This window comes from Varanus komodoensis, unplaced genomic scaffold (assembly GCF_004798865.1).
Source record: "Varanus komodoensis strain SLA01 unplaced genomic scaffold, ASM479886v1 scaffold3, whole genome shotgun sequence".
Lineage (NCBI taxonomy): Eukaryota > Metazoa > Chordata > Lepidosauria > Squamata > Varanidae > Varanus > Varanus komodoensis.
Window position 1 is genome coordinate 1,770,765 of NW_025335761.1, and position 24,348 is coordinate 1,795,112.

The following is a 24,348-nucleotide window of genomic DNA, read 5'->3' on the forward strand; positions in this document are numbered from 1 at the left end:
GGTGTGAAAGCTGGCTAGAAGAAAATGGGTGTTTAAAACATCTGCGGGGGGCAGGGGGAGCTTTGTGAATACCCTGGACTGACAGACAGATGAAGTGAATCCTAGGTCAAATCAAGCCAGAACTTTCTGAAAAAATGATGAAACCGAGGCTGCAGTACTTTGGACACATCACGAGAAGACAAGAATCACTGGAGAAAACCATCTTGCCAGGTAGAAGAGGAAAAAGATAAACTATGAGATAGAACAATTCCAGAAAGGAAGCTGCAGCCTGGAGTTTACAGGAACTGATTGGGACTGTAAAAAATATAATTTAGAGGGCATTCCTTCATACGGCTGCCATACATCTTAGATGACTTGACAGCATGAAACAATAGATAGATAGAAGAACTCTGCATATAATATAACCTGACCTCTTTTGGTGACAGGGCACTCATGTCCTCCAAAGCAGACTTTCATCTATGGACTTTTTCATATGGGAGGAAGCAATCTTTTAGATATCCTGGCTGCAAACCATTTAAGGCCTCAGGCTGCAGTCCTCTCCTTCCTTTAGCAACTGAGGTAGAAACAAATATTTGTGCTACTACAGCTTAAGTGTCATTCTCCTGAACATAAATGAACCTCATTCACAGCTACATTTTTAAATATATAATGTAGTGATACAAACAAAGATTATACTTTATTTTCTGAGAAAAGCAAGACAGTTTAAAAAAATCAGACTTTCTGTTCATGGCAATGCACTCTTTGATGAAAAAAAGATTACCTTCACTTAGATTTGGCTCCTCCAACCTGATTTGGTCAACTGAGAGCCAGTGTGGAGTAGTGGTTAAGAGCATAGGACTGGGACTCAGACGATCTGGGTTCTAGTCCCCGCTCGGCCATGGAGCCCACTGGGTGACTTTGGGCCAGTCACAGCCTCTCAGCCCAGCCTACCTCACAGGGTTGTTGTTGTGGGGATAAGATGGAGGAGGAGAATGATGTAAGCTGCCTTGAGCCCTTTGTAGGAAAAAGGCAAGCTATAAATTGAAAAATAAACAAACTTCCATAACCGGCTCATTAGCTGTTCTGGTGCTGATGGGAATTGTAGTACAAAACATCTGGAGGGCATCACATTGGGGAAGGTCAGGGACAGACAAGTCCATCTTGTCCATTATCTTGTATTTTTTATTGGGCACATCAAGATGATCTGGGACATCATCTGCAAGTCTGTATCTGCATTGTATGAGGACAGAGGACAGGAAGAACCTTCTCTTTGGCTAAGGAACTTAAGACCAGGAAGAGCTTTCCTCCTTTACTGAATTGCACAAGTGACCCAATCCATTGTGGATGGCTTTCTTTGAAGTGGGCAGCTCCTTGCTGTGACCATGAGGCACACCTGGTATCACACCTTCATCTGCCATCATGTTAATTGACTGCTGCATTTCTTCACACAACCCTGCCAGGGAAGGAAGTCACAATGAAGCCAGTGGGAATCTGTGCTTGAGCTGCTGTAAGGAATACTACAGGAACATACAGATTTTATTCAACCTCCTCAAATTAGGAAAGAAAATCATTCTATGTCTTTTTTTTTTTTTTTTTTGCAAAGAAGCACATATTAAAGGGTCCAGGGATAGCTTTGAAACTCTGCACATATTAAGAAGAGAAATTTGAGAAACTGGGTACGGGGAGGCAAAGTGTGATTGCAGTCATCAGGGGGTATGGAGGTATAGTTTCAGCACTCAGCACACGTATTTATCCACTTTGCAAAAAGCAAAATAAATAAGTGTATACATATTTAATTAATTTGTTTCATGAATACAAGTCACACACCACCACACTTTGTCAAATGCAAAATGTCTGGGTATCATATGATATCATTCAAAGAGAGGTAAAAAATACAGATCCAGGGAAGAGGCAGACATATTCTTATACTTTACTTTTATTAAAAATGTTACACACTAAACCTACAGATTTCACACAATTTTGTAATGTTTCAATTTTCCTGACCATTATCAAGTGTACAAAATTTTGCTACATTTGTCCAGTCTTCTAAAAAACAAAATATTTGAGTACATAAATAGAAATTTCAGTATAAATACAGTAACAAAATAAACAGAGGTGTGTGTTTAATAAATTAATTATAAATATTGTATTGATAATGAAGTGCTAGGTCAAGAAACTAATGTTTTACTTTTGCTTTCTGTTCAGAGCCATACCATTATCTATACAGGAAGCTTTGAAAAAGAATGATCTCCAAATCTTTTTTCTTTCCTTTGTTTTTCACAAACTAGTGGAAAATATATATTTATTACTTGAAATTCTAGCACTAACCTTTATTCAAAATTTCCATGACATATTATTCACATTAATATATCATCCTAGTACATTAAAGTCAGTAAGGGCACAATCCTATGTGTGTTTAGTAAGAAAAAAAAGTTCTACCACTTCCAGCCATGACCTAGGCAGCCATGCTTTTTTCTATCTAAACATGCATAAGATCACAGTAAGAATTTAAAAAAAAACTGGTCTATATATCCAAAGCATCTCTCACAGTTAAAAGGAAGAATTTTTCCATTAGATTAGTCCCCTACTAATTTTCCCTTCACTGACCAAAATAGCTGGAATTTGGCTCCAAAGTCCAGCTAAATGATCAGCATGCATCTTTCACAATGATTTAAAGGGGAAAAATACCTGGTCTACAGATACACAATATAAAATAAGGAAGATGGCAGGCTTTCTTAAACCAATTAATTTTGCTAAAATTAATTTTGTGTAAGTTCAGAGTTGCATAAAATTCTTCATCATGCAAACATCTAGTTATTGTTCTAGCGGGAGAGCAACATTGGTTAGCTATTCATCTGCTGTAGTTACTCTAGACAGAAGGCAGCCTGATTTGTTCTTGCAAGTTTAGCACATCAGATATTTGCAGGTGTTTTGCCTGATGAATGCTGTGTACCTTGAAAGTTAGTAGCTTCCTTTAGAAATGGACACTGGGTTTATCCAATGTTGTTCTGACCCAAGTCCCATACATTTCAATGGGCCTATTCAAAGTTGGACTAACATTGGATACAACCCACTAGCTTGCTAAAAATAACAGCTTGCATAAAGAATTTCTCCCTTTCACTGGGAGAAAAGGAGAAATTAATTCCTGTCTGTATTGGACAACCTCAGGAATATTACATTGTTTTCCAACTGTGCAATTCTACTCAAAAGCAAGTTCCACTTAGGTCAGTGGGGCTTCATCCCATTAGTGGATACAGATTGCAGTTTATTCTTTCTAAAATCAGCAGCAGAGGTTTGAGGAGAGAATTAAATCTATAATATGTAAAAACTGCAATCAAATACCCACTTACTTGACAGTAAATCCTATTGACCAGAGGGGTATACTTCTGAGTATTTGTACATAGGACATCACTGTAAGACATTTTATAACTGATTAGTAGATTTTCTGGTGGGTTTTTTAGATGCTCCTGTTTTATTTCTAACCTTGAAGAGAAATTATTGAATGAACAGCATTTTGTGGCAAAGAAGTAATGAAGCAGTAAAATCAATGTCCATGAGCTTATCCTCCAAGTCAATGCATGCTCTGCATTTAGTCATTCCTGTAGCTTTTAGAAGGAATCTAACTTGGGTTTGTGTGTTTCTTTCTTGTAATTAGTATTGGTATTTGTGTAACAGGGAAGTACAATATCTAAACAAGTCTCCATGTCTTCAATATCACTGGCAAAAATCCTAGTCTAGCCTACTGGCAATGTTTTTCCTGTGGAGTATAGAAACCCCTGCTTATTTCCCAAAGCTAGGACTTTGCACCGATACTTCTGAAGTAATACCAAAGGGATCCATACTGTCAGTTTCCAGGGGTGAACTGAAAATATCAGATGATGCAACAGGGTGTCTGATGTCGCCACGTTCTTCAAAATCTGTAGGTTCCAGTGGCACAGTGTTGATCATAGGCAAGAAATGAGACAATGGAAGGAAGTCTTTCCCTTTGAATTGTTGTCTTTGTCTGGCACTGCTTAAGGACACCAAGATTCCATACTTCTTTGACTTGTAGATATTGTAGCCATCAGGACGCATCTCCTCTTCGAAAGAACAGTCCTCCATAGAATACCTAAGCTGGACATACAGAAGTATTCTTATGTATATGTTTGGTATTATTTTGTCTCTTAACTGGCATAGGTTGCAATCAGGGCTAAAAACCTCAGATATGGAGAGCGAATCTGCCTTCCCAGTCTAGATTCCCCAGAAAGCAGTTCCCCCTTCCCCTGGCCCACTGTCTTTCCCCCAACCATAAATCATTTGGTGGTTTCTTGGCTTTCATGCAGTTTTTTTCCTTCTTTCCAAAACGCTGAAATGTTTCTCCTAAGGCTTAGTTCCTAGCACTAAAAACTGTAAGCTAAAGAATGGGATTTAGCTTAAAGTTTTTAAAATTAGCTGGGATTTCTGTGTGTGTGTGGGGGGGGAGGCTCTTTGCATGCGGCCCTGCTGACCCCTGAAATGCACCCTATGGACTTTTGGAAATGGAATTTGCCCAAGTAGAAAGAGATCTGCACCACTGGCTTATATCGGAACCATCCATTCAGTTGCAAGATTAATCTTGTATCCATGGGTGAGTTAAATCAGAACTCTTTTCCCAGACAGCTGAATTGTTCAGGAAACATTCATAACTCAAGTATGGACAGTAGACATGGTAGCTGGTAAGTTATTAAGGAATGTAATTCAGCTATGGCTTATTTATGCAGCAGGATTCAGTCTGATCCCTTGATTCCACTTGCTTGAAAAGCTAAGTCTATTTTTAAATTCTGATTACCAATCACAACCCACAGTTTCTGGCTGGGAAGCCTGGATTTCCTTAGGTACACAAAATACAGTGGAACCCTCACAGTTCCATGTGAGTCTGAGCCAAAGGCTACTCACGTTCATGAAGATACCGAAGACTAACATCTGCTAAGGATGAACAACAGAAAAAAGTTCATGGACAAGGGGTCAGTACATGGTAAAAGAGCTTGATTCTGGATGTGGGTGCTATGTGGGTTTCTAATTCAAAGACCCAGTTGGATAAGATAGGCAGAGTCAGTTTAACTCAGACATGTCCTCTCAGGTTCTCTGTTCAGCAACATCACGGCACCATAGGTGATATGGGGTCTGTGTTCTAGGGCAAAGCAGCAGCAGAGAAGAAAGCTAGAGCACAGACGGAGAACAAATCAAGACAAGTTCTCCTGGACTTGGACTAAAGCTCACTTGATAACATACTGCTTGGGATGGTGAAGACGGTAAAGCAAAGTTTCTTCACCATGCCTTTACATCTGCACAGGCCCATCTAGCGAAGATGTTCCAACTGATAAGTGACCAACCACACAATCAGTCCTCCAGAATGATTTACGACAGACTTCCCCAACCTGGTGCCCTCCACATGCATTAGACTACAGGTCCCAACATTGCCAACTGACAAATCCATGCTGACTGGGGCTGGTGGCCTCTACAGTCCAACACATGCAGAGAACACCAAGATGAGAAGGCTGATCCAAGAGAACCCTCAGCATTTAAAATGATCGATATTTTAAAATACACTTAATATATTTGCTGGAATTTTTAAGTTTTTTAAAATTTCTCAGTAGACAAGAACCTCAGTTCAATATGCTAATTCTATTGAAAAATTCCCATTGATTTTTACAAAAATAATGGGGGTTTTTTTGCACATTCTTTTTCTATTTTGTAACAGAATATATGTATTTGACCTGTAATGTTTCACAGGGTGTCATATTTTACATATTTTTGAGTGCAGAAGCAAAAGGTATGCTTGCTAATTCAGAAAAGTGTTGCACACCAAAAATTGGAAGATGCCCTTCCTGACAATGTTGTTTTTCTTTCAAAATCTGGTGTTATTCTGGTTCAGTGATTAGAGGTCACTAAACTCCTGGTCAGTAAAGTATTGCTGATTGCATATAGGAATTCAATGATAAGAAAAATTGTGTTCTTGTGTGAACTTTTCCCTATCAAGCACCTAAACTATTCTTTACCCCTATGCTTTTAGGACATTACTGACACTGTTATAGAACAAAATTCCCTCAGTGAGACTAACCTGATTTAAATAGCATAGTACTACAGACTGGGCTATCACACATATGGAAACATGGTTTGCTTTGGTCCTGGAACAGCAAAATGTCTCAAAATGGAAAGTTGCTTATTCTCTGCATACATTTTGAGACTGAAAAAAATCTGATACTCCTTGGAATGCTCTAGCTACGGTAGGATGTTTTCTGTCTAAACAAGTGTAGGATTATATCTGTAAAGTGTGATCTTATTCATGCATGTTGTAGGTTCTTTTTCTCTCAACATGCATAGGATTGCACTTTGTACAAGAAATGTAACTTTCCAGGTAAATATTTATGGAAACAACGTATTAGACACAGTTCTATTGGCACCATTAAGTTTTACACAGGCTTTTGTGCCCCAACTCAATTCTGGGAATCATTCTCACCAAGCTCTTATCTGTCTAAAAACATATTCAGACAGAAAAAAGTCCTACAGCTTTCAGTGCTCACCCAGTCAGCCATGTTGTAGACTTTTTTCTTCTGTCTCAAGATGCTTAGGATTATGCCCTTAGTTGCCCTCTGCAATTGAGCTAAATAAATATTACAGTTCAGAACTTAATTGATGATATTTAGTGGTAACAATTTCTTTGTCCCAGCTAACAGAGCAATCTGTAATGCAATTCTGTACACCACACAATGCGTCTAAAGGGGACCAGATTGGTCTAAATACTGCGAGCAACCTCACTGTTGATGCAACCCCTGAGTGAATGAAAATGCCCTGTGCAGCTCTGGAAAGTGCTCTTTAGGCAGAGCACCCATAGAATCTACTGTGTAGACATTACAAACATCCAACTTAAAGTTCCCCAAAGGTGCGCATAGTTAAGCAATAAGTAGGAGGCAGCAGCTTCCTTTTGCACTGTCCCTTACTTAGATTTATGCATAAAGGTACCTGTTCCTCCCTGGACTCCCTCTTCAAGTGAGCAGAATACCTGATCTGAGGAGTAAGATTACATGCCAATATGGCTTCCTGCAATATACACTGGTTGTATTTCAGTCCAGCTGAAGTTAACAGGAGAAGTTTAAGACCATCCTAAGAAATAAAAAGCTGACTCCTATGCAAGTTTTGACAGAAAAAAGCCCTTTTTCTGCCTAGTCCTGTATAGGGTTGCACCTAAGGATTGTTTAATTTGGATTAATTTTAATCTTTCATTTCACATATACTGAAATATATCTTGTCACATATTTCCAACAGAAGGTCAGTTCAATGAATTGAACCTTCATTTATATTGAAGGTTGAAATTTCTTAAGGGCACAATTCTATGCAGATATGGACAAGAAAATCAATTCCCACAATGCCTCAGATTATCATATTGACTAGGACATGCTAGGAGTTGTAGGCCTTTTTTGTCTGTCTAAACATGCATAGGATTTTGCCTGAAGGGTGTATAACTCATGTTCATTCATTTCAATTCTAAGGACAGTCATCCCTTAGTGGGAGGCATATGCTTCAGGTTTATGATAAAAATTGGATTTTAATTCTGAAAAACTGGGACCAAAGCGAAGAGACATGAAGCCATAATGTTCCTGATGTACAGACTCCTTCTTGAACATGACTGCATGCCGTGCTGGCTGCACTGTTGTATTTGGACATGGAGCATCCAGCCTCAAATCCCTGCTTAGTCAGCAAGCTTTACTGGCAGGCCTTGAGAACACTATTATCTCTCAGCTTCCTCTACCTCAAGGGTTGCTGTGAGGATAGCCTGAGATAAGGCTCAACTCTTCAGCCTGGAGCCCTTTGAAACAGGTCAGAAAAGGAATCCAAACAAGTAGACAGTCTTGGTAGTCAAAATTCTGCTTATGTCTTTATTTGCTTCATTAAAAACAAAAATAAAAGCCCCACACCAGTGTCTACTAACGAAGATCAAACCCATCCATTACTCACTCTTTTTGTTCAGCCTAAAGTTATTTTATTACATCACTGTCTTATTCTCGTAAATAATTAGCAAACCAGTGTGGACTATTCCCTTTTTCCTGAACATTGCTATCAGTGTGCCTGGTGTCCCCAAAATGACTTCAGTCTTGGATATTTTTTTAAGAAGAAAAAATCTGCTGAACAAAATCAGCTCACAGCAATGGAAATGCTTATTGGCATTAAAAAAGATCAAGAGAAAAATGAAAGATTTATTGAAAAGCAGTCTGTTTTTCTTAATTTTAGCATACAAATGTACAGGACAAAGTGTAATCCAGTGATCTGTTAAGAACATTATAAAGAGGAAAAGGTTATGGCAATTATTGGCTGGATAGAATATTATTGGAAATGACTGCACAATGAAAATATGTATTAAAAAGTAAAAAAAGAATGATATATTAGCTCATGCCACTGTAAAAACCCCATTGCTAAATTATGTAATCTAATTTATTTTTTAGATTATTCTTCCAAGCACGTTTAGGATTTCAGTGTGATGCATTTAGACTGCACTGGTGTATGCAAATAGCACACACTTGTGAAGCTGCTGTTGTTTGCTCTGGCTTGGGAGCACCGCATAAAAAACGCCTCAAGCTGTTGGGGGAACTCATGCAGAACCCTTTCCTGGGAGAGCGCAGAGAAGGTGGGGGGCAGGCAGCCCCTCAGTTGTAACTTACCAGCCCTCGCAGCCTGCCTTCCTCTTCCATGCACAGGTACCGAGAGCTTTGCACGCCCTTGATCGCCACCGTGCGAAGGGACACGGCTCTGATCTCCAGCAAACCTGCGCAGCAGGAAAAAAAGCAGCGTGAACGGATCTTCCGCGCGAACGGGAGGAGGCGGCGGCGGCGGCGGCAAAAGGTGGCCCCTTGCAAAACCCGCGCGCGCGCACCGCACTTTCCCAAAATGGCCACATGAAATTTCCCCTTAGGGATGTCCTGTACATAAACAGCCGTACACGAGTGTGCCCCAAAGTAACAGATATAAGCTCAGGGCAGCAGCGGGGTAATGCAATGGTCTCACGGAGGCTGCTTCAAGGAGCCACCTGTGTGGCTCCAGGTGTGAGACGCACAACTAACACCTCCCCCCCACACACACACTTCACGTGTCGTTCCGCGCTTTAAAACCGCTTCTACATTCCTGATCCGTAAACAAAACAAAACAAAACTGTTTGCAGTGCTGTTTGCTATCCTTTTCGAGCGCGGTTATGCATTTTGAGCGCGCTTACATGATAGCCCGTCGCGTCTGCAGGAATGAAATGGATTTGACTTCCACTGGATTTTGCATCACCTGCCGCTCTATGGGTGGTCATGGGGGGAGGGGAGGGCTGGGCTGCGAGGCCAACCCTGGACTTTGCTCCGACGGTCCGGCCGCGCTGCACCGCTCCGTAAGCTCAGGGGTCGGAAACCAAACCGGAGCGGGGATGTTCGCGGGCGCGTGGCTCCTGTTCCGCCGTAGAGGCGCCGGTACTCACTGTGCAGGCTCTGGGCGCTGGTGCCGTCCACTCGGCCGTCGCTGTGGATCCTCAGGAAGTAACTAAAGAGACCGTGCCGGCTGGTGGTGTAGAGGTGCCGCAGCCGGATCGGTTCCCCCCAGCCGTAGTTGACATGCGGCCCGGCGTCGGTGAGAGCCAAGGAGGGGGCGGCCAACGCAAAGCAGAGGCCCATGAGGGCCAGGGGCCCGCGGGCTTGGCACGACCTCGGCCACATCCTCGTCGGGGAGGGAGACGGTCTCCGAAAGAGGGCTCCCCTCCGAAAGGGGCGCGCAGGCGCAGGGCGCGAGGGTCCCCACGGGTGTGTGCGCGGGGGGAGAGGGAGAGGGAGAGGGAGCGGGAGAGCGAGCGGGAAAGAGGCGATGGGCTGGCTCGTGGTAGGAGCCAATTGCCTGAGGAGGGCTTGCAGGGAAGGCAGAGCCCATCGCCCCCCTTTTATAGGTCTCGGTTATCAGCTCGATCGATAAGACGAATGCCAATTCCGATACAGACACTGCTCTGCGGCAAGGCTCTGGGACCAGCACCCGCCCCACGGCGTGGAGCAGGATGACATCATTCCCCGCGGGGCTCCCCTCCGGGCCCGATTCTCCTCCACTCCGCTGCTTTCCTTTGAGGAGCTGCAAGACCAGCCCCGGTCTCCGGCGCCCCCGCAAGCGCGCCCCGCCCGAGCAAGCCGCGCCGCGCGTTTTCCCCGCGACTTGCTTCGGGCCACCTTGGGTTACCGGACGGCCAGAAGAAAAGGAGCCTCGCACGGTCTCTCCCCCATCCCCGCCGCGTTGCCGTCCCGATGAGAAACGAAGAGGAGCAGCCCCGCTTGGCTCCGTCTGGAAAGCGGTCGAGAAGCGAGGCAACCCTGTGCAGAGAGCCCAGCCGGCGGAACTTGCAATTCTTTGAGGGGTGGCGAGGAGGAACCAAACTCCCCGTCGTTCTTCGCTTTTTCAAAAGGGCCTTCCACACCCTCACAACCCCTCAAATAAAAGCAGTTCCACATTTCCTGGTGGCACGGTTTTGCTCAATTTTGACAGCGGTTCTACATCTCCGCCTGCGTTAGGCAGAACGGAGTTTCCTTTTTGCACGGACATCTTTAGAAATTGCCTGAGCAAGTCCAGTTATTCATTATATTCCACTCAGTTTGAAGAACGAACGAAGAGCTGAAGCGAGTCTAAGTTTGATTGACTAGTATTGATCCAGAAAAGCAGAACCAGACACACATCCATACATGCATATCCCTATTGCCTTTGTTCCACAAGGTATCCAAGCACGTTTGCTGATGCAATATCTCCCAGAATCCACAGGGGAAAAGCCAGGGGTTACACCTACAGCCCCGCCAGAAAGAAAAGTTTATGTGTCTTTTCATGGTCAGTCAGATTGAAGGAAATAGCCAACAGTAGTAATTTTACAGACATTTAAGTTTAAATGTATGCAGCTCTATATACTTAAACGATTGTGCAGGAATGCATGCAAAAATGCACGCATGTATAGATGCGTGCACACAGAGGGAGTTTTATGGTACAAGCGTGCACACTGATGCGCAATGTGGAAGTCCTAAAACTGTTAGGTAAAAGTTACATACTGAACCTCTGGGTGGCACTCCAAGGCAAAGAGCCATCTTCTGACTTAGCCTTCTTCTGTTAAATTAGCACTTTGGCTCATTCCCCCTTGCCCAAGTTAGGGCTCAGCAAGGAAGAGAAAGTCCTGGTTAGTTTTCTTTCCTAGTTTGTACCAGATTGCCAGCCAGGAGGGGTATCACAACCTTTTTGTCACTAGCACTAGCATTCTATCAATGGGACTTACTTGCAGGTAAATACACTGCAAAGACTGTTGCCTAAGGCAACTGTTTGTATACTTTTCTTATGAAAAGCTGCATTTCAATAATTTCACAGCATGGCTTCACATCCTAATGTGAAAGAATATTCTTAACATTTGCCCTTTTAAAAAGTTTGAAAATTATCAATCAGTTTTTAAAGCTGTAATCCTATCCATGCTTGCTTACAGTAAATTCCATTGAATTTAGTGGGATTTATTTCTGAGATAGTCTGGGGGCTGATGCCACATTTTCCTAGCTATGTCTGTGTCCAGAAGAGGGTATCCACCTGGTCATGCATCCCATATCAAGTATAGTGTGAATGTGCGTCATTATTAGTACTGATTGATAAATTTAGATACTTGTAGCAAGATAAAATGTTGCCCTTCCTAGCTGATTGTGTAAATACTTTCCCTATGGAAATTATTAAGTTCTGTGGAAAATTATGTGTACCTTCTCCTCAAAATGAATAAAATGTTTAGAGAAATGTTAAAACTACAAGGAGGTCCCCTGGCTTACACAGCATAGGTTTAAAATAAGAAGCTTTTCTGGGAATGAAGGAAATAATTTATTTTGCATCAATACAGAAAATTATATTAGGAATCCATCCAAATAGCATTGGATTGGAATCCCACAAAAAATCATTTGGCTCACCTAGTTCTTTGTTTGACCACTAGAGAGAGCTTTAAACCTTAAGTCTTCTTTCACAGGTTCAGACTAGTCACAGATGGTAGAGAAACTGCACTGTTAGTTCATAAGGTTCTATGTTAGCGTATTATGGTTACCTTTAACCATAGTAGCAAAGCTTCAAATGCACCTGGTTTCCTAGAAGCTTTGGGTGCTCTCGATGTTGCTGCAGGGTTTTAGGTGAGGCAAATCCCATTAGGCTAGTTACAAGAGAGGACCTACTTAGGATCTGTGACTTCAAGCAAGTGTTGTTCTCACAAAAGTTTCCATTAATGCAAATAATTAGCTAGATGGACCATTGGTATGACTTGGGACAAAGCATCTTTCTGGGTTAAGTGCACATTGCCATACATTTATCTGGATTAAATCTCATCAATTAGGTCTATTGGGTAGGGGCAACCAAGTTGCCTAAATACAGCTTATGTATAAATTGCTTGCTTCTCAGTTACCTTATAATTCCTTTTCTGAACCATTGTCACTTGATGTTCCAGAAGGTTGCATCTACAGAACCTCTTTCAGTGCCTGCCCATCTTTTGATCATATTGTTAAGATGTGTTTGGGCTTTCGTATCTAGTATGAGGAGAGATACCTGTTTTAAGGATTGTTCACTAAGGTAATATTTGGCTGAAGAAAGGTTCTGAGGAACTGCAAAGTTTCCATGGCAAACCAAGCAGCTAACAAATAACTTGCACTGAACAGAGAAGAAATGACCTTGATAAAGAAGCAGCCATGTTAGAGATACTCAGATAAGGTCTGTTGGAGGCACAATACAAATGAACAGTAGTCTGTCCAGTGGTCACAACTCTCTTTGTGGATGGTCCTGCATCCCTGAACAATAAATTTGATGTATCCAGCACATCAATCTGCAGAGTTCAGAACTCCACAATCTTTTTCAACACCGAGCTGACAGAATTCAACAAATGTGTTTATTCCAAGAAGGAATAAATTGTAGAAAGGAATTGTAGAAAGGAAACCAAAAACATTAAAATTCACAGGAGGGTCTTCATGGAATGTTACTCTAAAGACCAAAAAAAACATTAAGAGCCTTGCTACACAAGATACTTATTGTGTATGTCACTAAGGGTAGTTTGTGGGTGCTTCACATAATGGCACTATCCACCAGGACCTCTGCTTATTTCTACAACCAGTTTGGGGTAGGGGAGTCAATTCTGAGCAAAGTCTAGTATAGTGGCAATGGTGGAATGAAACCTTCATGTACAATTCTGCTATGCCAAAGCGTCACCTGTAGCTTGTACAAAGTAATATATGGAACAGCAGAGAAGAAAAAACTCCCGAGGCGGTGCAGAGTGGGGGAGCAGAATACATAGAAGATCAGATCTTTATCACATAAAGAACCTAGAAGCAGAAGCCTTGGTAAAGTGATGGATTGAAAGCATCAGATAGAAAGGACTAAATGTTTATCTATCAGCTATCTTACCATTTCTTCCAACTCCACTCTAACTAGGTATAGCAGATCTGACCCAGATATTCATTCCCGCTCCCCTTCATACAAGGATTGCAACCTAGGTAAGGAGCTCTCTGCCTGTTCTAAAGTTAAAAAAGAGGAGGAGAGCAAAGTTGATAGACACACATGTAAAGCAATGCCTATTTTGATGTAACATTATTAGAATAGGAATCCTTCATTCCATATTGGTTTGGGGGTTTTTTGGCGGGGAGAGTGAACATTTGGTATTACAACAACATGGCTTTTGGAATTCTTCATTTAATAAGTCTGCTTTGAGTGATGACCATTGGAGTGCTGACCATCCTCAGCTCAATCAGCATTTTCATGTCTTTTTCCCCTCAAAGAATTATCTTCTGGTAATGTTGGTTCCTGTGCACTGATGTACACACCTCAACATATTTGTTGAATACTTTGCTTATACATTTTCACAGTGATTTATGGGAGTTTCAATGTGAGTTTCATTGAGAGTAAAGGACATTAGAGAAAGAATTCCTGCATGTGTTGCTACAATGCAGCTGGCTTTGTCATTCAGACAGTTTCACAACAATCAACAAAAGTTTCAGCAAAAGTTTTTATCAGGAGTATGAAGCTAACATTACAGAACATTTCTGCATGCAACAAAAAAAATCCCTGATCATCCTGAATGCTGACTGCCAATGTGCAGAATTTTATTTTCCAAGTTAGTTAAGAAAGTCTTGAAAAATAATACGTTCAGGCATTACAAGCTTTACAAGTTCAAGCTCCAAACCAGGCACTTATAAAGGTTGGAAACAGCATTTCATGGTGTCCTTAATATATTTTGGTCTCCTCCTTATCAGCTTCTGGAAGAAGAGGGAGAGTTTTTAATCTTTGTTTTCTGTTCTTGTCACAGACTAAACTGACAGTTTGTGCCACTGATCAACCTTGATTCCTAATGCATTCTGCAAAGATCCAATGTGGGTTTATTAAAAACAAACAAACATACAAACCCTGTTCTAAAAATCTAAGAATTCTAAAATTAAGAGTCCATCTGAAGTAGGAACATGTCTTTTAAAAATCAATACAATTCAAAACTTAATTTAAAGCACAGAAGATGAAAAGCCACTGACAGATCAGTACACTTCTGATAATGAATAAATTCCTAAGAGAACTCCAATTCTTAAGCATGGTCAGAAGCTGCACAAATTAAATAGAAGGGCAGCAACTTCCTTCTGCTCATCAGATTTGGTAGTCATTGGGATGATTTCCCTTTACTTTCAGGTGTGTTTAAAGAGAGTGTTCCTACAGAGCTCACCCAGTGGTGCATGGTTTTCCTGAGCATAGATGCTTAATTTCTAAAGTAGATATAATGATCTTCGAAACAATGCTTCTTGGAGGAAAGGATGTACACAAGAAATGCTTTGAAATACTATTTTTTTAAAAAATCAGCTATATTACCCCTTTTGTTGAAGACTGATCTTAAATAAGCCAAATGTGAAGTCAAAATCATTTCTCAACTCTGAAAGGCTTTTGTGAAAATCCTGTTTTTGCTTTGGATCCCTCCCCCCACCCCCACCCCCACCCCCACCCCCACCCCCCTACAAAAAAACCTGCCCTACTGTGTCATGTCATCAGTATAATTACTTAAACACCCTTGTGATTATTTTGCAGAATTACTTTGCAAAAATATAAAAACACTGAACAAAATTTTAACTAGTTCCATGAGCCCAAATGTGGTTTTTTTTCTCTTAAAGGATATTTCCTTGAAAAAGCAGCTCTAGCTCTACCTTTCTATATCCCATGCTAAACCACTGTTTACACTAAGAGGACTTTAAAAAAAACACAGAACATTTAGTCCTTTATCATAAGGAGCAGCTGTTCAAAGAGAGAAAAATCTCTCCTGGCTTCCTGCAATCCCTTGCACGAATCTAAGCTGCACCACATTGATTCCCAGGTTGCTTTTATTCCTACTGTCCTTTGGGTTGTGCATTAACCATTTTGTGCAGAAAGCTGTTCTTTGCCCCAGCATCATAGTTTGCTTCAGCTATGAGGAGGGCTCCTATATGGGTGGGCTTACCTGGGGGTGTCAGGAGAAAAAGCATGTCAGTGAGAAGCGGTTAGTGCTCCATTTGAAAATAAGGATATTCATCTTGGCAGTCCCCATAGCCACACCCCAAGGAGAGGCTCAAAATACATGCACCTGAGTTGATCCATCTCATTTTGACTTTTTCCTTCTTGGAGGAAAGGATGTACACAAGAAATGCTTTGAAATATTATTTTTTTAAAAAAAAATCAGCTATATTACCCCTTTTGTTGAAGAGTGATCTTAAATAAGCCAAATGTGAAGTCAAAATCATTATCTCCACCAGGAACACACCTTTCCTAAATCAAATGGGTCTTCCTTGCTCATTCAAGGGCATGTCAACCCCAAATACTTTACATTACAATAGAAATGACTGCAAACAACATACTGCTGGGAAAATCCATGGCAGCTAAGCTCAGGGTAATTAAGAAAGTGAGGAGGGTGGCAGATGACATCATCATCCCTGCTATTCTAAAAGTCCCAGTGCTTTGACCCTGTTTGTCCTGGGCCCACTACACCACTCTCGGTGAGTACCAGGTGGCTTGGATCCACCATTTCACTTACCCCAAGTGACTGTGATGTAGCCGCATTGAGAGAGTGTGGAAAATGCAAAACAGGAGCTCCAAGCTACCTGACACTCACTCAAGCACCATAAAAGGAGGCAGGTACCAGGTAGGTAGGTCTTGCTGGGATGCAGAGCTTCCAGATGTTGCCCAGGATGCTGGCTACTAACACTGGCCCTGCCCAGCACAGGTGGTTCATCTTGGCTTCTTCCAGGCCCTACAGACCTTTATCCTGCTTGAAATCCAAGCAAGTTCGTGTCAGGTGTTCATCTGAACCATATATCCTTATGCCACTAAATTAAAATAGTCTCTTGCTGCTACCCTGTGCACAATTAGCAACAGGATAAATCCCATCCACCACTATGAAAATGATCTATGTGTCATATGGAACTTGACCTCCAGTTCTGAAGAAAACAGCCCTTCTGTCCCATCCTGTGTTCTGTTCATTCCCAGATTGTTTGCTTTGAGTGTTTGAAAACCGATTGCTGTTTGCAAATTTACTTGGCTATAAGCTTTGGCTTACATGTGCTCTTCTAGGCTGAACTAGGGATTAGCGACCCCAGATGGAGTTTACCTAACTCGTTTCTGGAGATAAAACAGAGAGAGAAAGAGTTTTTCCAGCTTTCCCAAAAAAAGGTAACTCGCGGTTATTGACTTGTAGGTCAAATGCACAGCTCCATACACTTTACAGTGTTTTTGATGTCTGATTATTATTATTTATTATTATTTATTTCATTTCTATACCACATGTACCCAAAGCTGTCTGGGTGATTTACAAGATACTGACTAATTCAAGAGACATGAATCAGGGACCACTAAATACAAATATAAACAAAACTGACATAGTATAAATGGCACGTGGAAGTTAATTTGCATACTGCCTACTGCAATTCCTTCTTGTCCACCTCATCTCCCGGCCTTTCCTCACACACCTCATCCTAAGCATTCTAGATTTGCCAGTAGTCAGCCGACTACACAGTGACCAGGTTTGGATGATCAATGGAATAGAAGCGACAGTGGCTTCTTTTTCCTGCCCTTGTGGGTGCCTGGCACACACCATGTGATTTGCATGATGCCCAGATTCCATGGCAGCTGAATCCAGGGAGGTGCACAGAACGGTGTCTCTTCAAAACCACCCTAGGACCCACCAAGCTGTGGGTTCTGGGGTAGTTTTCAAGCCACTCCCACCATGCATCCCACTGGGTTTGGATGACTTAGGAAAACCAAGCCATGTAGGTAATTAGTCAAATTCTGTGGCGTGTAGCTGGCACACGCTAGAACAGGGAAAAGAAGCCATCCTGGCTTCTTTTTCCATGGAGCATGTAAACCCAACCACTGGGACTTATTTCTCACTGCACAGCTGTATTAACCTAAGCTCTGACAAACGGGTTTAAAATAATAAGTATGAAAGCAGTGTTTATCTTGCTTTAGATAGTATCCTGTTTGCGAGCGGGTGGGAAAAATGTTTTTGAATGCTCTCTTTTTTCAAGTGCACAAAATCATTGGACACAGCATGTAATCATTGTCAACATTCACAGTGCTGAGATTTTTGGCTGAAGGACACTTCACTGAGGATTCTTTAAGTGACTGTTTACTACAGAAATCTTGGCAATCGTTTGAAACCAAAAGGGAGCATCCATTTAAATCCTAAATGGAGTAATTTAAGAACAGGTTTTGAGAAGTATTAGTTTTGAGCCCCCTGTCCCTCCCCGTGTCTCCATCCCCATTCCAGTTTCTTAACTAATCATGCTGTGTGGTTTGTCACTATGAGTCATGGCTCAGGGACAGTTGGGGTCAAGAATGGAAGGCCAAAGGTCACTGGAAGCATCCTGCCAATGGCAGCCAGAATTGACCTTTATTTGACAAAGCAGAAATAACTTGGGACTCGAAAGAATGGTGGTCGAATAGCCATCTGAACACTGCATCTGAACATTGCATTGAGATTGATCCTAATCAGGCTTGATTCCAAAGCCTAAATGGTCAATTAAAAGGCCACTTGAAATTAAGATGAGTAGAACAGAACCAGCAGACAGAGGGCCAGTTTGCAGATCAAACAAGCTACTGTAGCTTTTCAAGCCATGGTGGCCTGAGACATGTGCAGGCAGCCGTTATGAATCATGGTTGCAGCTTGACATGTTGTCCAAACCCAAGCACCTGAGGTTGTGTGCAGGTTAAACAAGCTACCCATAACCCGCAGCCTGTTCTAGAGGTACATGAGGTTTTTTGTTTCATTTTAAAATCCCAACACAACTTCTTCTGCTTGGCTTCAGAAGACACAATGAGGGCAGCTTGAATATATATAAATATATATTCAATATATAAAAATAGACCACAGTGGCCTGTAAGTGATTGTGCAAACCTACTCATAGAAATGAATTATCAAAATGCTTTGAACAAGATCACACACTCATAAGAAGATGGGTCAATAGTAAGCACTCGAGTTCAGATTTAAAAGTGTATTTATAAATGTGTTCAGTTGGCTTAATAAAAGCAATTCATGAATCTCTAGATTTATAAGGCAAAACTATACTTGGAGCCAATTTTGATCATTCATATTATCTCTGCAGATGATACGATGTGTACCAATTTAATGATTCTGGTCCTGGATTACTGTTTCATTGGCCCTGATTTATACTCTTTTTGAATCGATCTGTTATTATATTATGAGCAGTTATATTATGAGCATAATATAATTGTGGGACTCACCATTGACTGCAGGGCAGGCCATTAAAAATATAGGAAAAAGAACACACACATTTAGTGTCACTAAGACCAGATTCCATAATGATTCCTCATTTATTTATACATTAGGAGTCCCCTCAAGTAGAACCCCACCCCCGCTCAGTATGGGTGCAATTCCATGGCCTCCCATTATCAAGGGAGGGGGGATGCATAGAATTCTCCAGAGTATCAGCACTCAAGTCCTCTGACCTTGGACTCTTATGGCCAACCTCTGATGCCCAAGCCGGCCCCCTCACCCAGCAACCTGTACAGAAAAGCACCTCAAAGAAGGGGGAGAGGGGCATGCGAGGGAGTCGAGGGCTGGGGCCATCTCCCTCTGCCAGTTCCAGTCAGTGACCCAGCCCCCTCCCCTCTCCTCCTCTCCCCTCCCTTCCACTCCCTGGCACTTTATCTGGGTGACTGAAATGGCAGATAAAATGCCCAGGGCAAGGTCAGTGGCAGCTGAAATTGTCCTCTTGGTCTAGCCATTAGATACATATAAACCTCCAAGTTGGGAGGTTTGTGTGTATTTAGGGCAGGGGTGATGAGATTGTGCCATTAAAAGCTGTTTAAAAAAACCCTTTAAACATTTTAAAAACTTTTACACATTACCAAAACCAGAATTAAGAACTGGAGAGAAACTTAAAAACAGAGTGTGGAGTTAATGTATTTACAATATCAAAAAACCCTACACAGAGCAAAAAGGTTTTAACAACCTGCCTAAAACTGAGCAAACGAGGGCCTGCTTACCTTCTTTGGCAAAAGGGTTCCACAGGAGGCTCTTGCCACATAGGAGACTCGACTTAATGTTCTTGCCATCCTAGCATCTTTGCGAGGAGAGAACATAGAGAAAGGCATGCACAGAAGCTCTTAAAGGATATGCATGTTCATATGGAAAGAGGGAATCTTTGCATCATCCTGGCTCCTAAAATGCTTAGAGCCTTTTAGTTAAAACGCTAGTGCCTGGAATTGCACCCAGAAACCGACTGGCAGCCAGTGCAGTTGCTTCAAGACTGATGCAACAGGGTCAGCAAAGTGTGTGCCAGAAAGCAATGTGGCTACGGCAGTTTGCACTGACTGCAGATTCTGAGCACTCTTTAAGGACAGTCCCACATACAGGATGTTCTAAATGGGAAGTGTTATTGTCTCTTAAATGTTAGGGCCCTTTTTGCTTTTGTCGCTATACCAATGAAATCATAGACTGAATCCGGGCAGTCTGAATAATTTTGCTAAATAGGTCTATGAACATACTGCATGCCTTCCCAGGCCGCATCTGTTGATGTTGTTATGTACCATCCTGTCATCTCTGACTTGTGGTGACGCTCAGTGTGCAACTCCCCCAAAATGCCCTGTCCATGACAGCCTTGCTCAGCTCCTGGAAGGTCAAGGTGGTGATTTCCCTGATGGAGGCAATCCTTCTCTTATTTGGCCTTGCTTTTCTTCTGCCTTCCATTTTCCCTAGAATGACTGTCTTCTCCAGTGACTCTTGTCTTCTCATGTGTCCCAAAGTATGATAGCCTCAGTTTTGTCTTTTTTGCCTCTAGGGAAAAGCTCTGCCTCGATTTGATCCAGGATGCATTGTTTGTCTTTCTGTCCATCTGGGGTATTCTCAAAGCACCATGTTTCAGACGCATCCATGTGCTTCTGGTCAGCTCTCTCACTGTCCAGCTTTCACATCTGTACAACCCATTCATACAGGTGATTGAGTGTACGATCGCACTTCCCAAACTCTAATTCCATATTGCTTCTGAAAAGGTGTGTGTGAGAGAGAAGAATCCCATGTAAGTGAAAGAGGAAGGAAGTAAATGTTCCATGACTGTTTGATAGGACCACTGTTCCTTTTAGCCTTTTATGTGCAAGAGTTTCCTCTAGTCATATGACTGGATCCAGCATTTCCTTTCACCAGCCAGAGCACACCCTGAACAGACTTCTGCTGAGGTCACTCCACCCAGATGGGGAGTGTGGGGAAGCCACCTTCGCGGATCTCTCCCACCCTGCAGCCCCCAGCGCCACCTCCTATGCTGCTCCACGGAGCCGCTCCCCACAACACACACATGCCAGCCAGAGCAAATTTTCAGAGACAACAGAGGGCAGTACAACAGCGAAGAACGATCACCTCCCCTGCCTTTCTACCCACAGGAATGCTGCACTTAATCAGATGCTAAATCCAACCCATAGGAAGCAACAGAAGAGCTGCAGGTTCTTTAAAGATATCTCAAAATCAAGCTGACCCTGCCTCTGCAATGGGCCACTTGGGTGAAGGCTGTGACAGCTTTGGTTCCCATATCGCCCTTTATCCATCATAGCATGTCACTGGCCACAGTGCTGGGCTGATGAGATCTTTGCATCCATCCCAGTGAAATGAAAGGGCAGCACACTTCATAGCCCTGCTTTTCTTTCACCCCATTGTCATTCACCAAATGGGACCAAAGGGAGAACTGATCCCTGCATAAATGCTGGAAGCCTTCCCCAGGTCTCCAGCTGTCATCAGCTGCTGGCTCTCTTGGATGATCTTATCTGCTGCAGAGTGATTGAGCCTCATTTGTTTTGGTTGAAAGTAATTTGTTTTGGAGAGTAATTAGATTATCTCTTTGGTGGCTTCCTACCTGGTGACCCAGAGCTTCTCTGTGGTTTGTTGCTCATTAACATCAATTACCATAGAGGCCTCCATCAAAGAAGGGCTTTCACTGCCTGCAGGAAGGACAGACCCATTAAGGATGATCTTTCTTATTCCTTTTAGCAGATAATCACACTGTCTTTAGTTAAGTAACCATTTTAGGATCAGACATACAGGACCACAGTGAGACTAAATATTTCCTTTCTCTCAGAGGAGAACCCCTTAGTAATGGAGGTGCAAAAAGGAGAGGGGAGGGGGCTTTGCTGGCTTCAGATAATGCATAGATGTGTGATAACATGAACATAAGAGGCCAGATTTGAAGCCTGGGAACCTGCATGGCTAAGGTGCTCATTGTCAGTCCTGAAGAAAGAATATAGTTGTTCACTACCATATGGCCAATTTTGGATTATTATTAGATTCAGTGACATTATGGATGTTGTTAAGTCACACAGCACAAGAGGGTCAGAGCTCTCTGGTCAATTGCTTCTGCTCCAATGGCAAAGCTTTTTTATGTGACAAAAGCTTGCTTGCTTGCTTTCTTGCTATCCCTTTTCCTTTCGCAGTTTTGGGGCTTCAAATGAAGTGATTGGAACATGGTATCTCATAGCACTGCTGGTTACATGGTCATTTTCATGAGATCTTACAGAGCTTTCCAGGTCGATGCAAGCAGGAACTTTGGTATAGCATGTGAAATAAAGTAAATTTAAAAACCTGCCAACATATGTTTCTTGGATAAAGCTACATCAGGGCTGTACAACCTGCAACATGGGGTCATGTGTATTTCCTTAAGAGCTTAATTGTGGCTCCCAAGGGTGCCTTTACCCGTCTACCGCACTGAATTCCTTCCCCTTGTGGTCTTGATACAGACTACTCTTTCCTTGCTGGTAGCAGCAGCAAAGAAAAAATTACTTGGGGAAGCAGGTGGAGAGAAGGTATTTAAGCAAATTGCTCTCTCCTCACCATTGCTAGGAGCTAGCAAAATGTGGTCTATATCAAGATCTCCAGAGGGTCATATGGGGTTGCATGCCTGCATGTGTGCAAGCATATGACTTCCAACCCTGTTTCACATGTAGCCCCGGGGTTGAAATACTTGTTCATCCTGATCTATATACAGTTAGGTTGTACACTCTGATTGGGTCATGCAAGTCCTGGCCAAAAACCTCCCTGCATGACTGGTGGGACATGATCCGTGTGCATGGCCTTCTCAGTAGGTGCAATATAGCTGTGACATTCAACCTAGAAGTATACTTCCATTTGCATGTATATTCCATTCATGTTACCTTCCTATTTTCGGTGTTTATTTAAAAGTGCTCAAGGTTATTGTATGCTGTGCATTGATATACAGCACCAGGCTCACAGGGAGGTCCAATGGCCCACAATGGATGCACAACATAGGCAGATACTGAAGACACATCTTCGTATTTATGCAAACTTTCTGGTGTCGTATAGGTGTAAGTACAACTACGTTCTATGTATTGGTTTTTACTTTTATGTGTTTCCAAACTGTATGCATCACTTTGACAATGAGTGGTGCCCAAGGTGACAGAGCAAGGATCTGGCAGTGAGGAGGTGGCGGACACAATCATGTGCCCACCTCTGCACTTGCCCTGCACCCCCTAAGCTGGCTTTGTGCCTTCCTGTGCAGTGGAGGCAGCCAGCGTCGGGTGAGCATCAGCGGCAGTGGATTCATGGAACGGAAGGGCGGCATTTTCTCCTTTCCCTCAAACAGCAAAACAAGTTGAGTTCCTCTGGCCAAAGAGTCAACTGAAAGGGTTTGCTACCTTAGCCAAGGTTCTTCTGCACTTCTCACTGCCTTGGTCAACTTTGGTATTGCAAGAAAACCAAGAACTTAGTCCAGAAACCCTTCTGTGGTGGGGTGTGTGCACCTTTGGTAAAGCTGACTCCAGCCATGTGTGAATCAAGGCAGCAGGGTCGGCCCCTCTTGAATTGGACTCTTGCCTAGAGGGCAGCACAGCATTAAATATTTTATTCAAGACCAGATCAACTTACACCAAAATGTTGGCTCATGGATTTGAACTGATTTCAGTCAGGCTAAAAATATTAAGTGCACCTTCTTTTGTAAGGAATTATGGTTCATGAAGACCCAGGGAACTTTTGTAAGGAATTATGGATCATGAAGACCCAGGGAACAATCTCCCTTTTCTTTGTTTTCTCCAAATGATTCTTAGTTTTTGTATAAATGAAGTAAATTTCTTTGTTTTCATCAGTTTTTTTCTTCTCAGAGGCGATGTCATTCTGTGTGAAAGTTATTGTTTTATGTGTGCCAAGACAAGAATAATAAAGACCTTTGAGGAGTAATAGTTAGGGGGCGTGAAAATGGGGTGAAGGAATGTAGAGGCAAAGTGAATAAATGACCTTTCTGAAACAAATATTCTCCCTCAGTGATCATTTTTGTCTGCATCAGAGCGAGTTCATGTGCTTCATTTGTTTTGCTACAGTTTCTCCCTCAGCATTTACTTTCCTACTAAAGTTAATTTTGTCCAATGGTCCCTTTAAAGAGAGAGGGAACCTATTTTTCTGTTTGTTCATTAGTAAGTCAAAGATAGTTTGTACGGAATAGCTCTCAGAGGCTGCCTTTGCCTTGTGTGGTGATTCTGAAATAGTCACCCCGTGGCAGCTTTTGAAACTTTCTCAGCTGGTGTAGGGCCAGGACTTTTCCAAAAGCTTGATAGAATATTTCTTATCTCTAATCTATATAAAGGATCTAAACTTAGTCATGCTTGCAATGGACCTACTGAAATCAATGTGAGTTTGGCTAGCCTTGACTAACTTGTCCTATTGATTTTAATGGGACCACCATCAGCACGACTGCATGTATGACTGCGTTCACACAACACATTCTGCCTTGGTGGGTTATGAACATCATGGTCCAGCATGTGGTCTGAATCCAGCTCACTTCCCATAGAGTTGACAGAAGTTGAAGATGACCTGATGGCACATAACAACGAACTGATAGTGTCTGG

General features: G+C 42.4%; 1 protein-coding gene across 1 annotated transcript; it reads right to left on the minus strand.

Moving 5' to 3' along the window:
- Positions 1 to 3,608: 3,608 nt before the first annotated feature.
- Positions 3,609 to 9,683, minus strand: FGF19 (fibroblast growth factor 19). Its single transcript, XM_044435662.1, has 3 exons — positions 9,449 to 9,683; positions 8,655 to 8,758; positions 3,609 to 4,092 (listed from the first exon to the last, which is right to left on the minus strand). Exons 1-3 carry the CDS (start codon positions 9,681 to 9,683, stop codon positions 3,760 to 3,762), a joined length of 672 nt encoding a protein of 223 aa, XP_044291597.1. The 3' UTR covers positions 3,609 to 3,759.
- Positions 9,684 to 24,348: the final 14,665 nt, after the last annotated feature.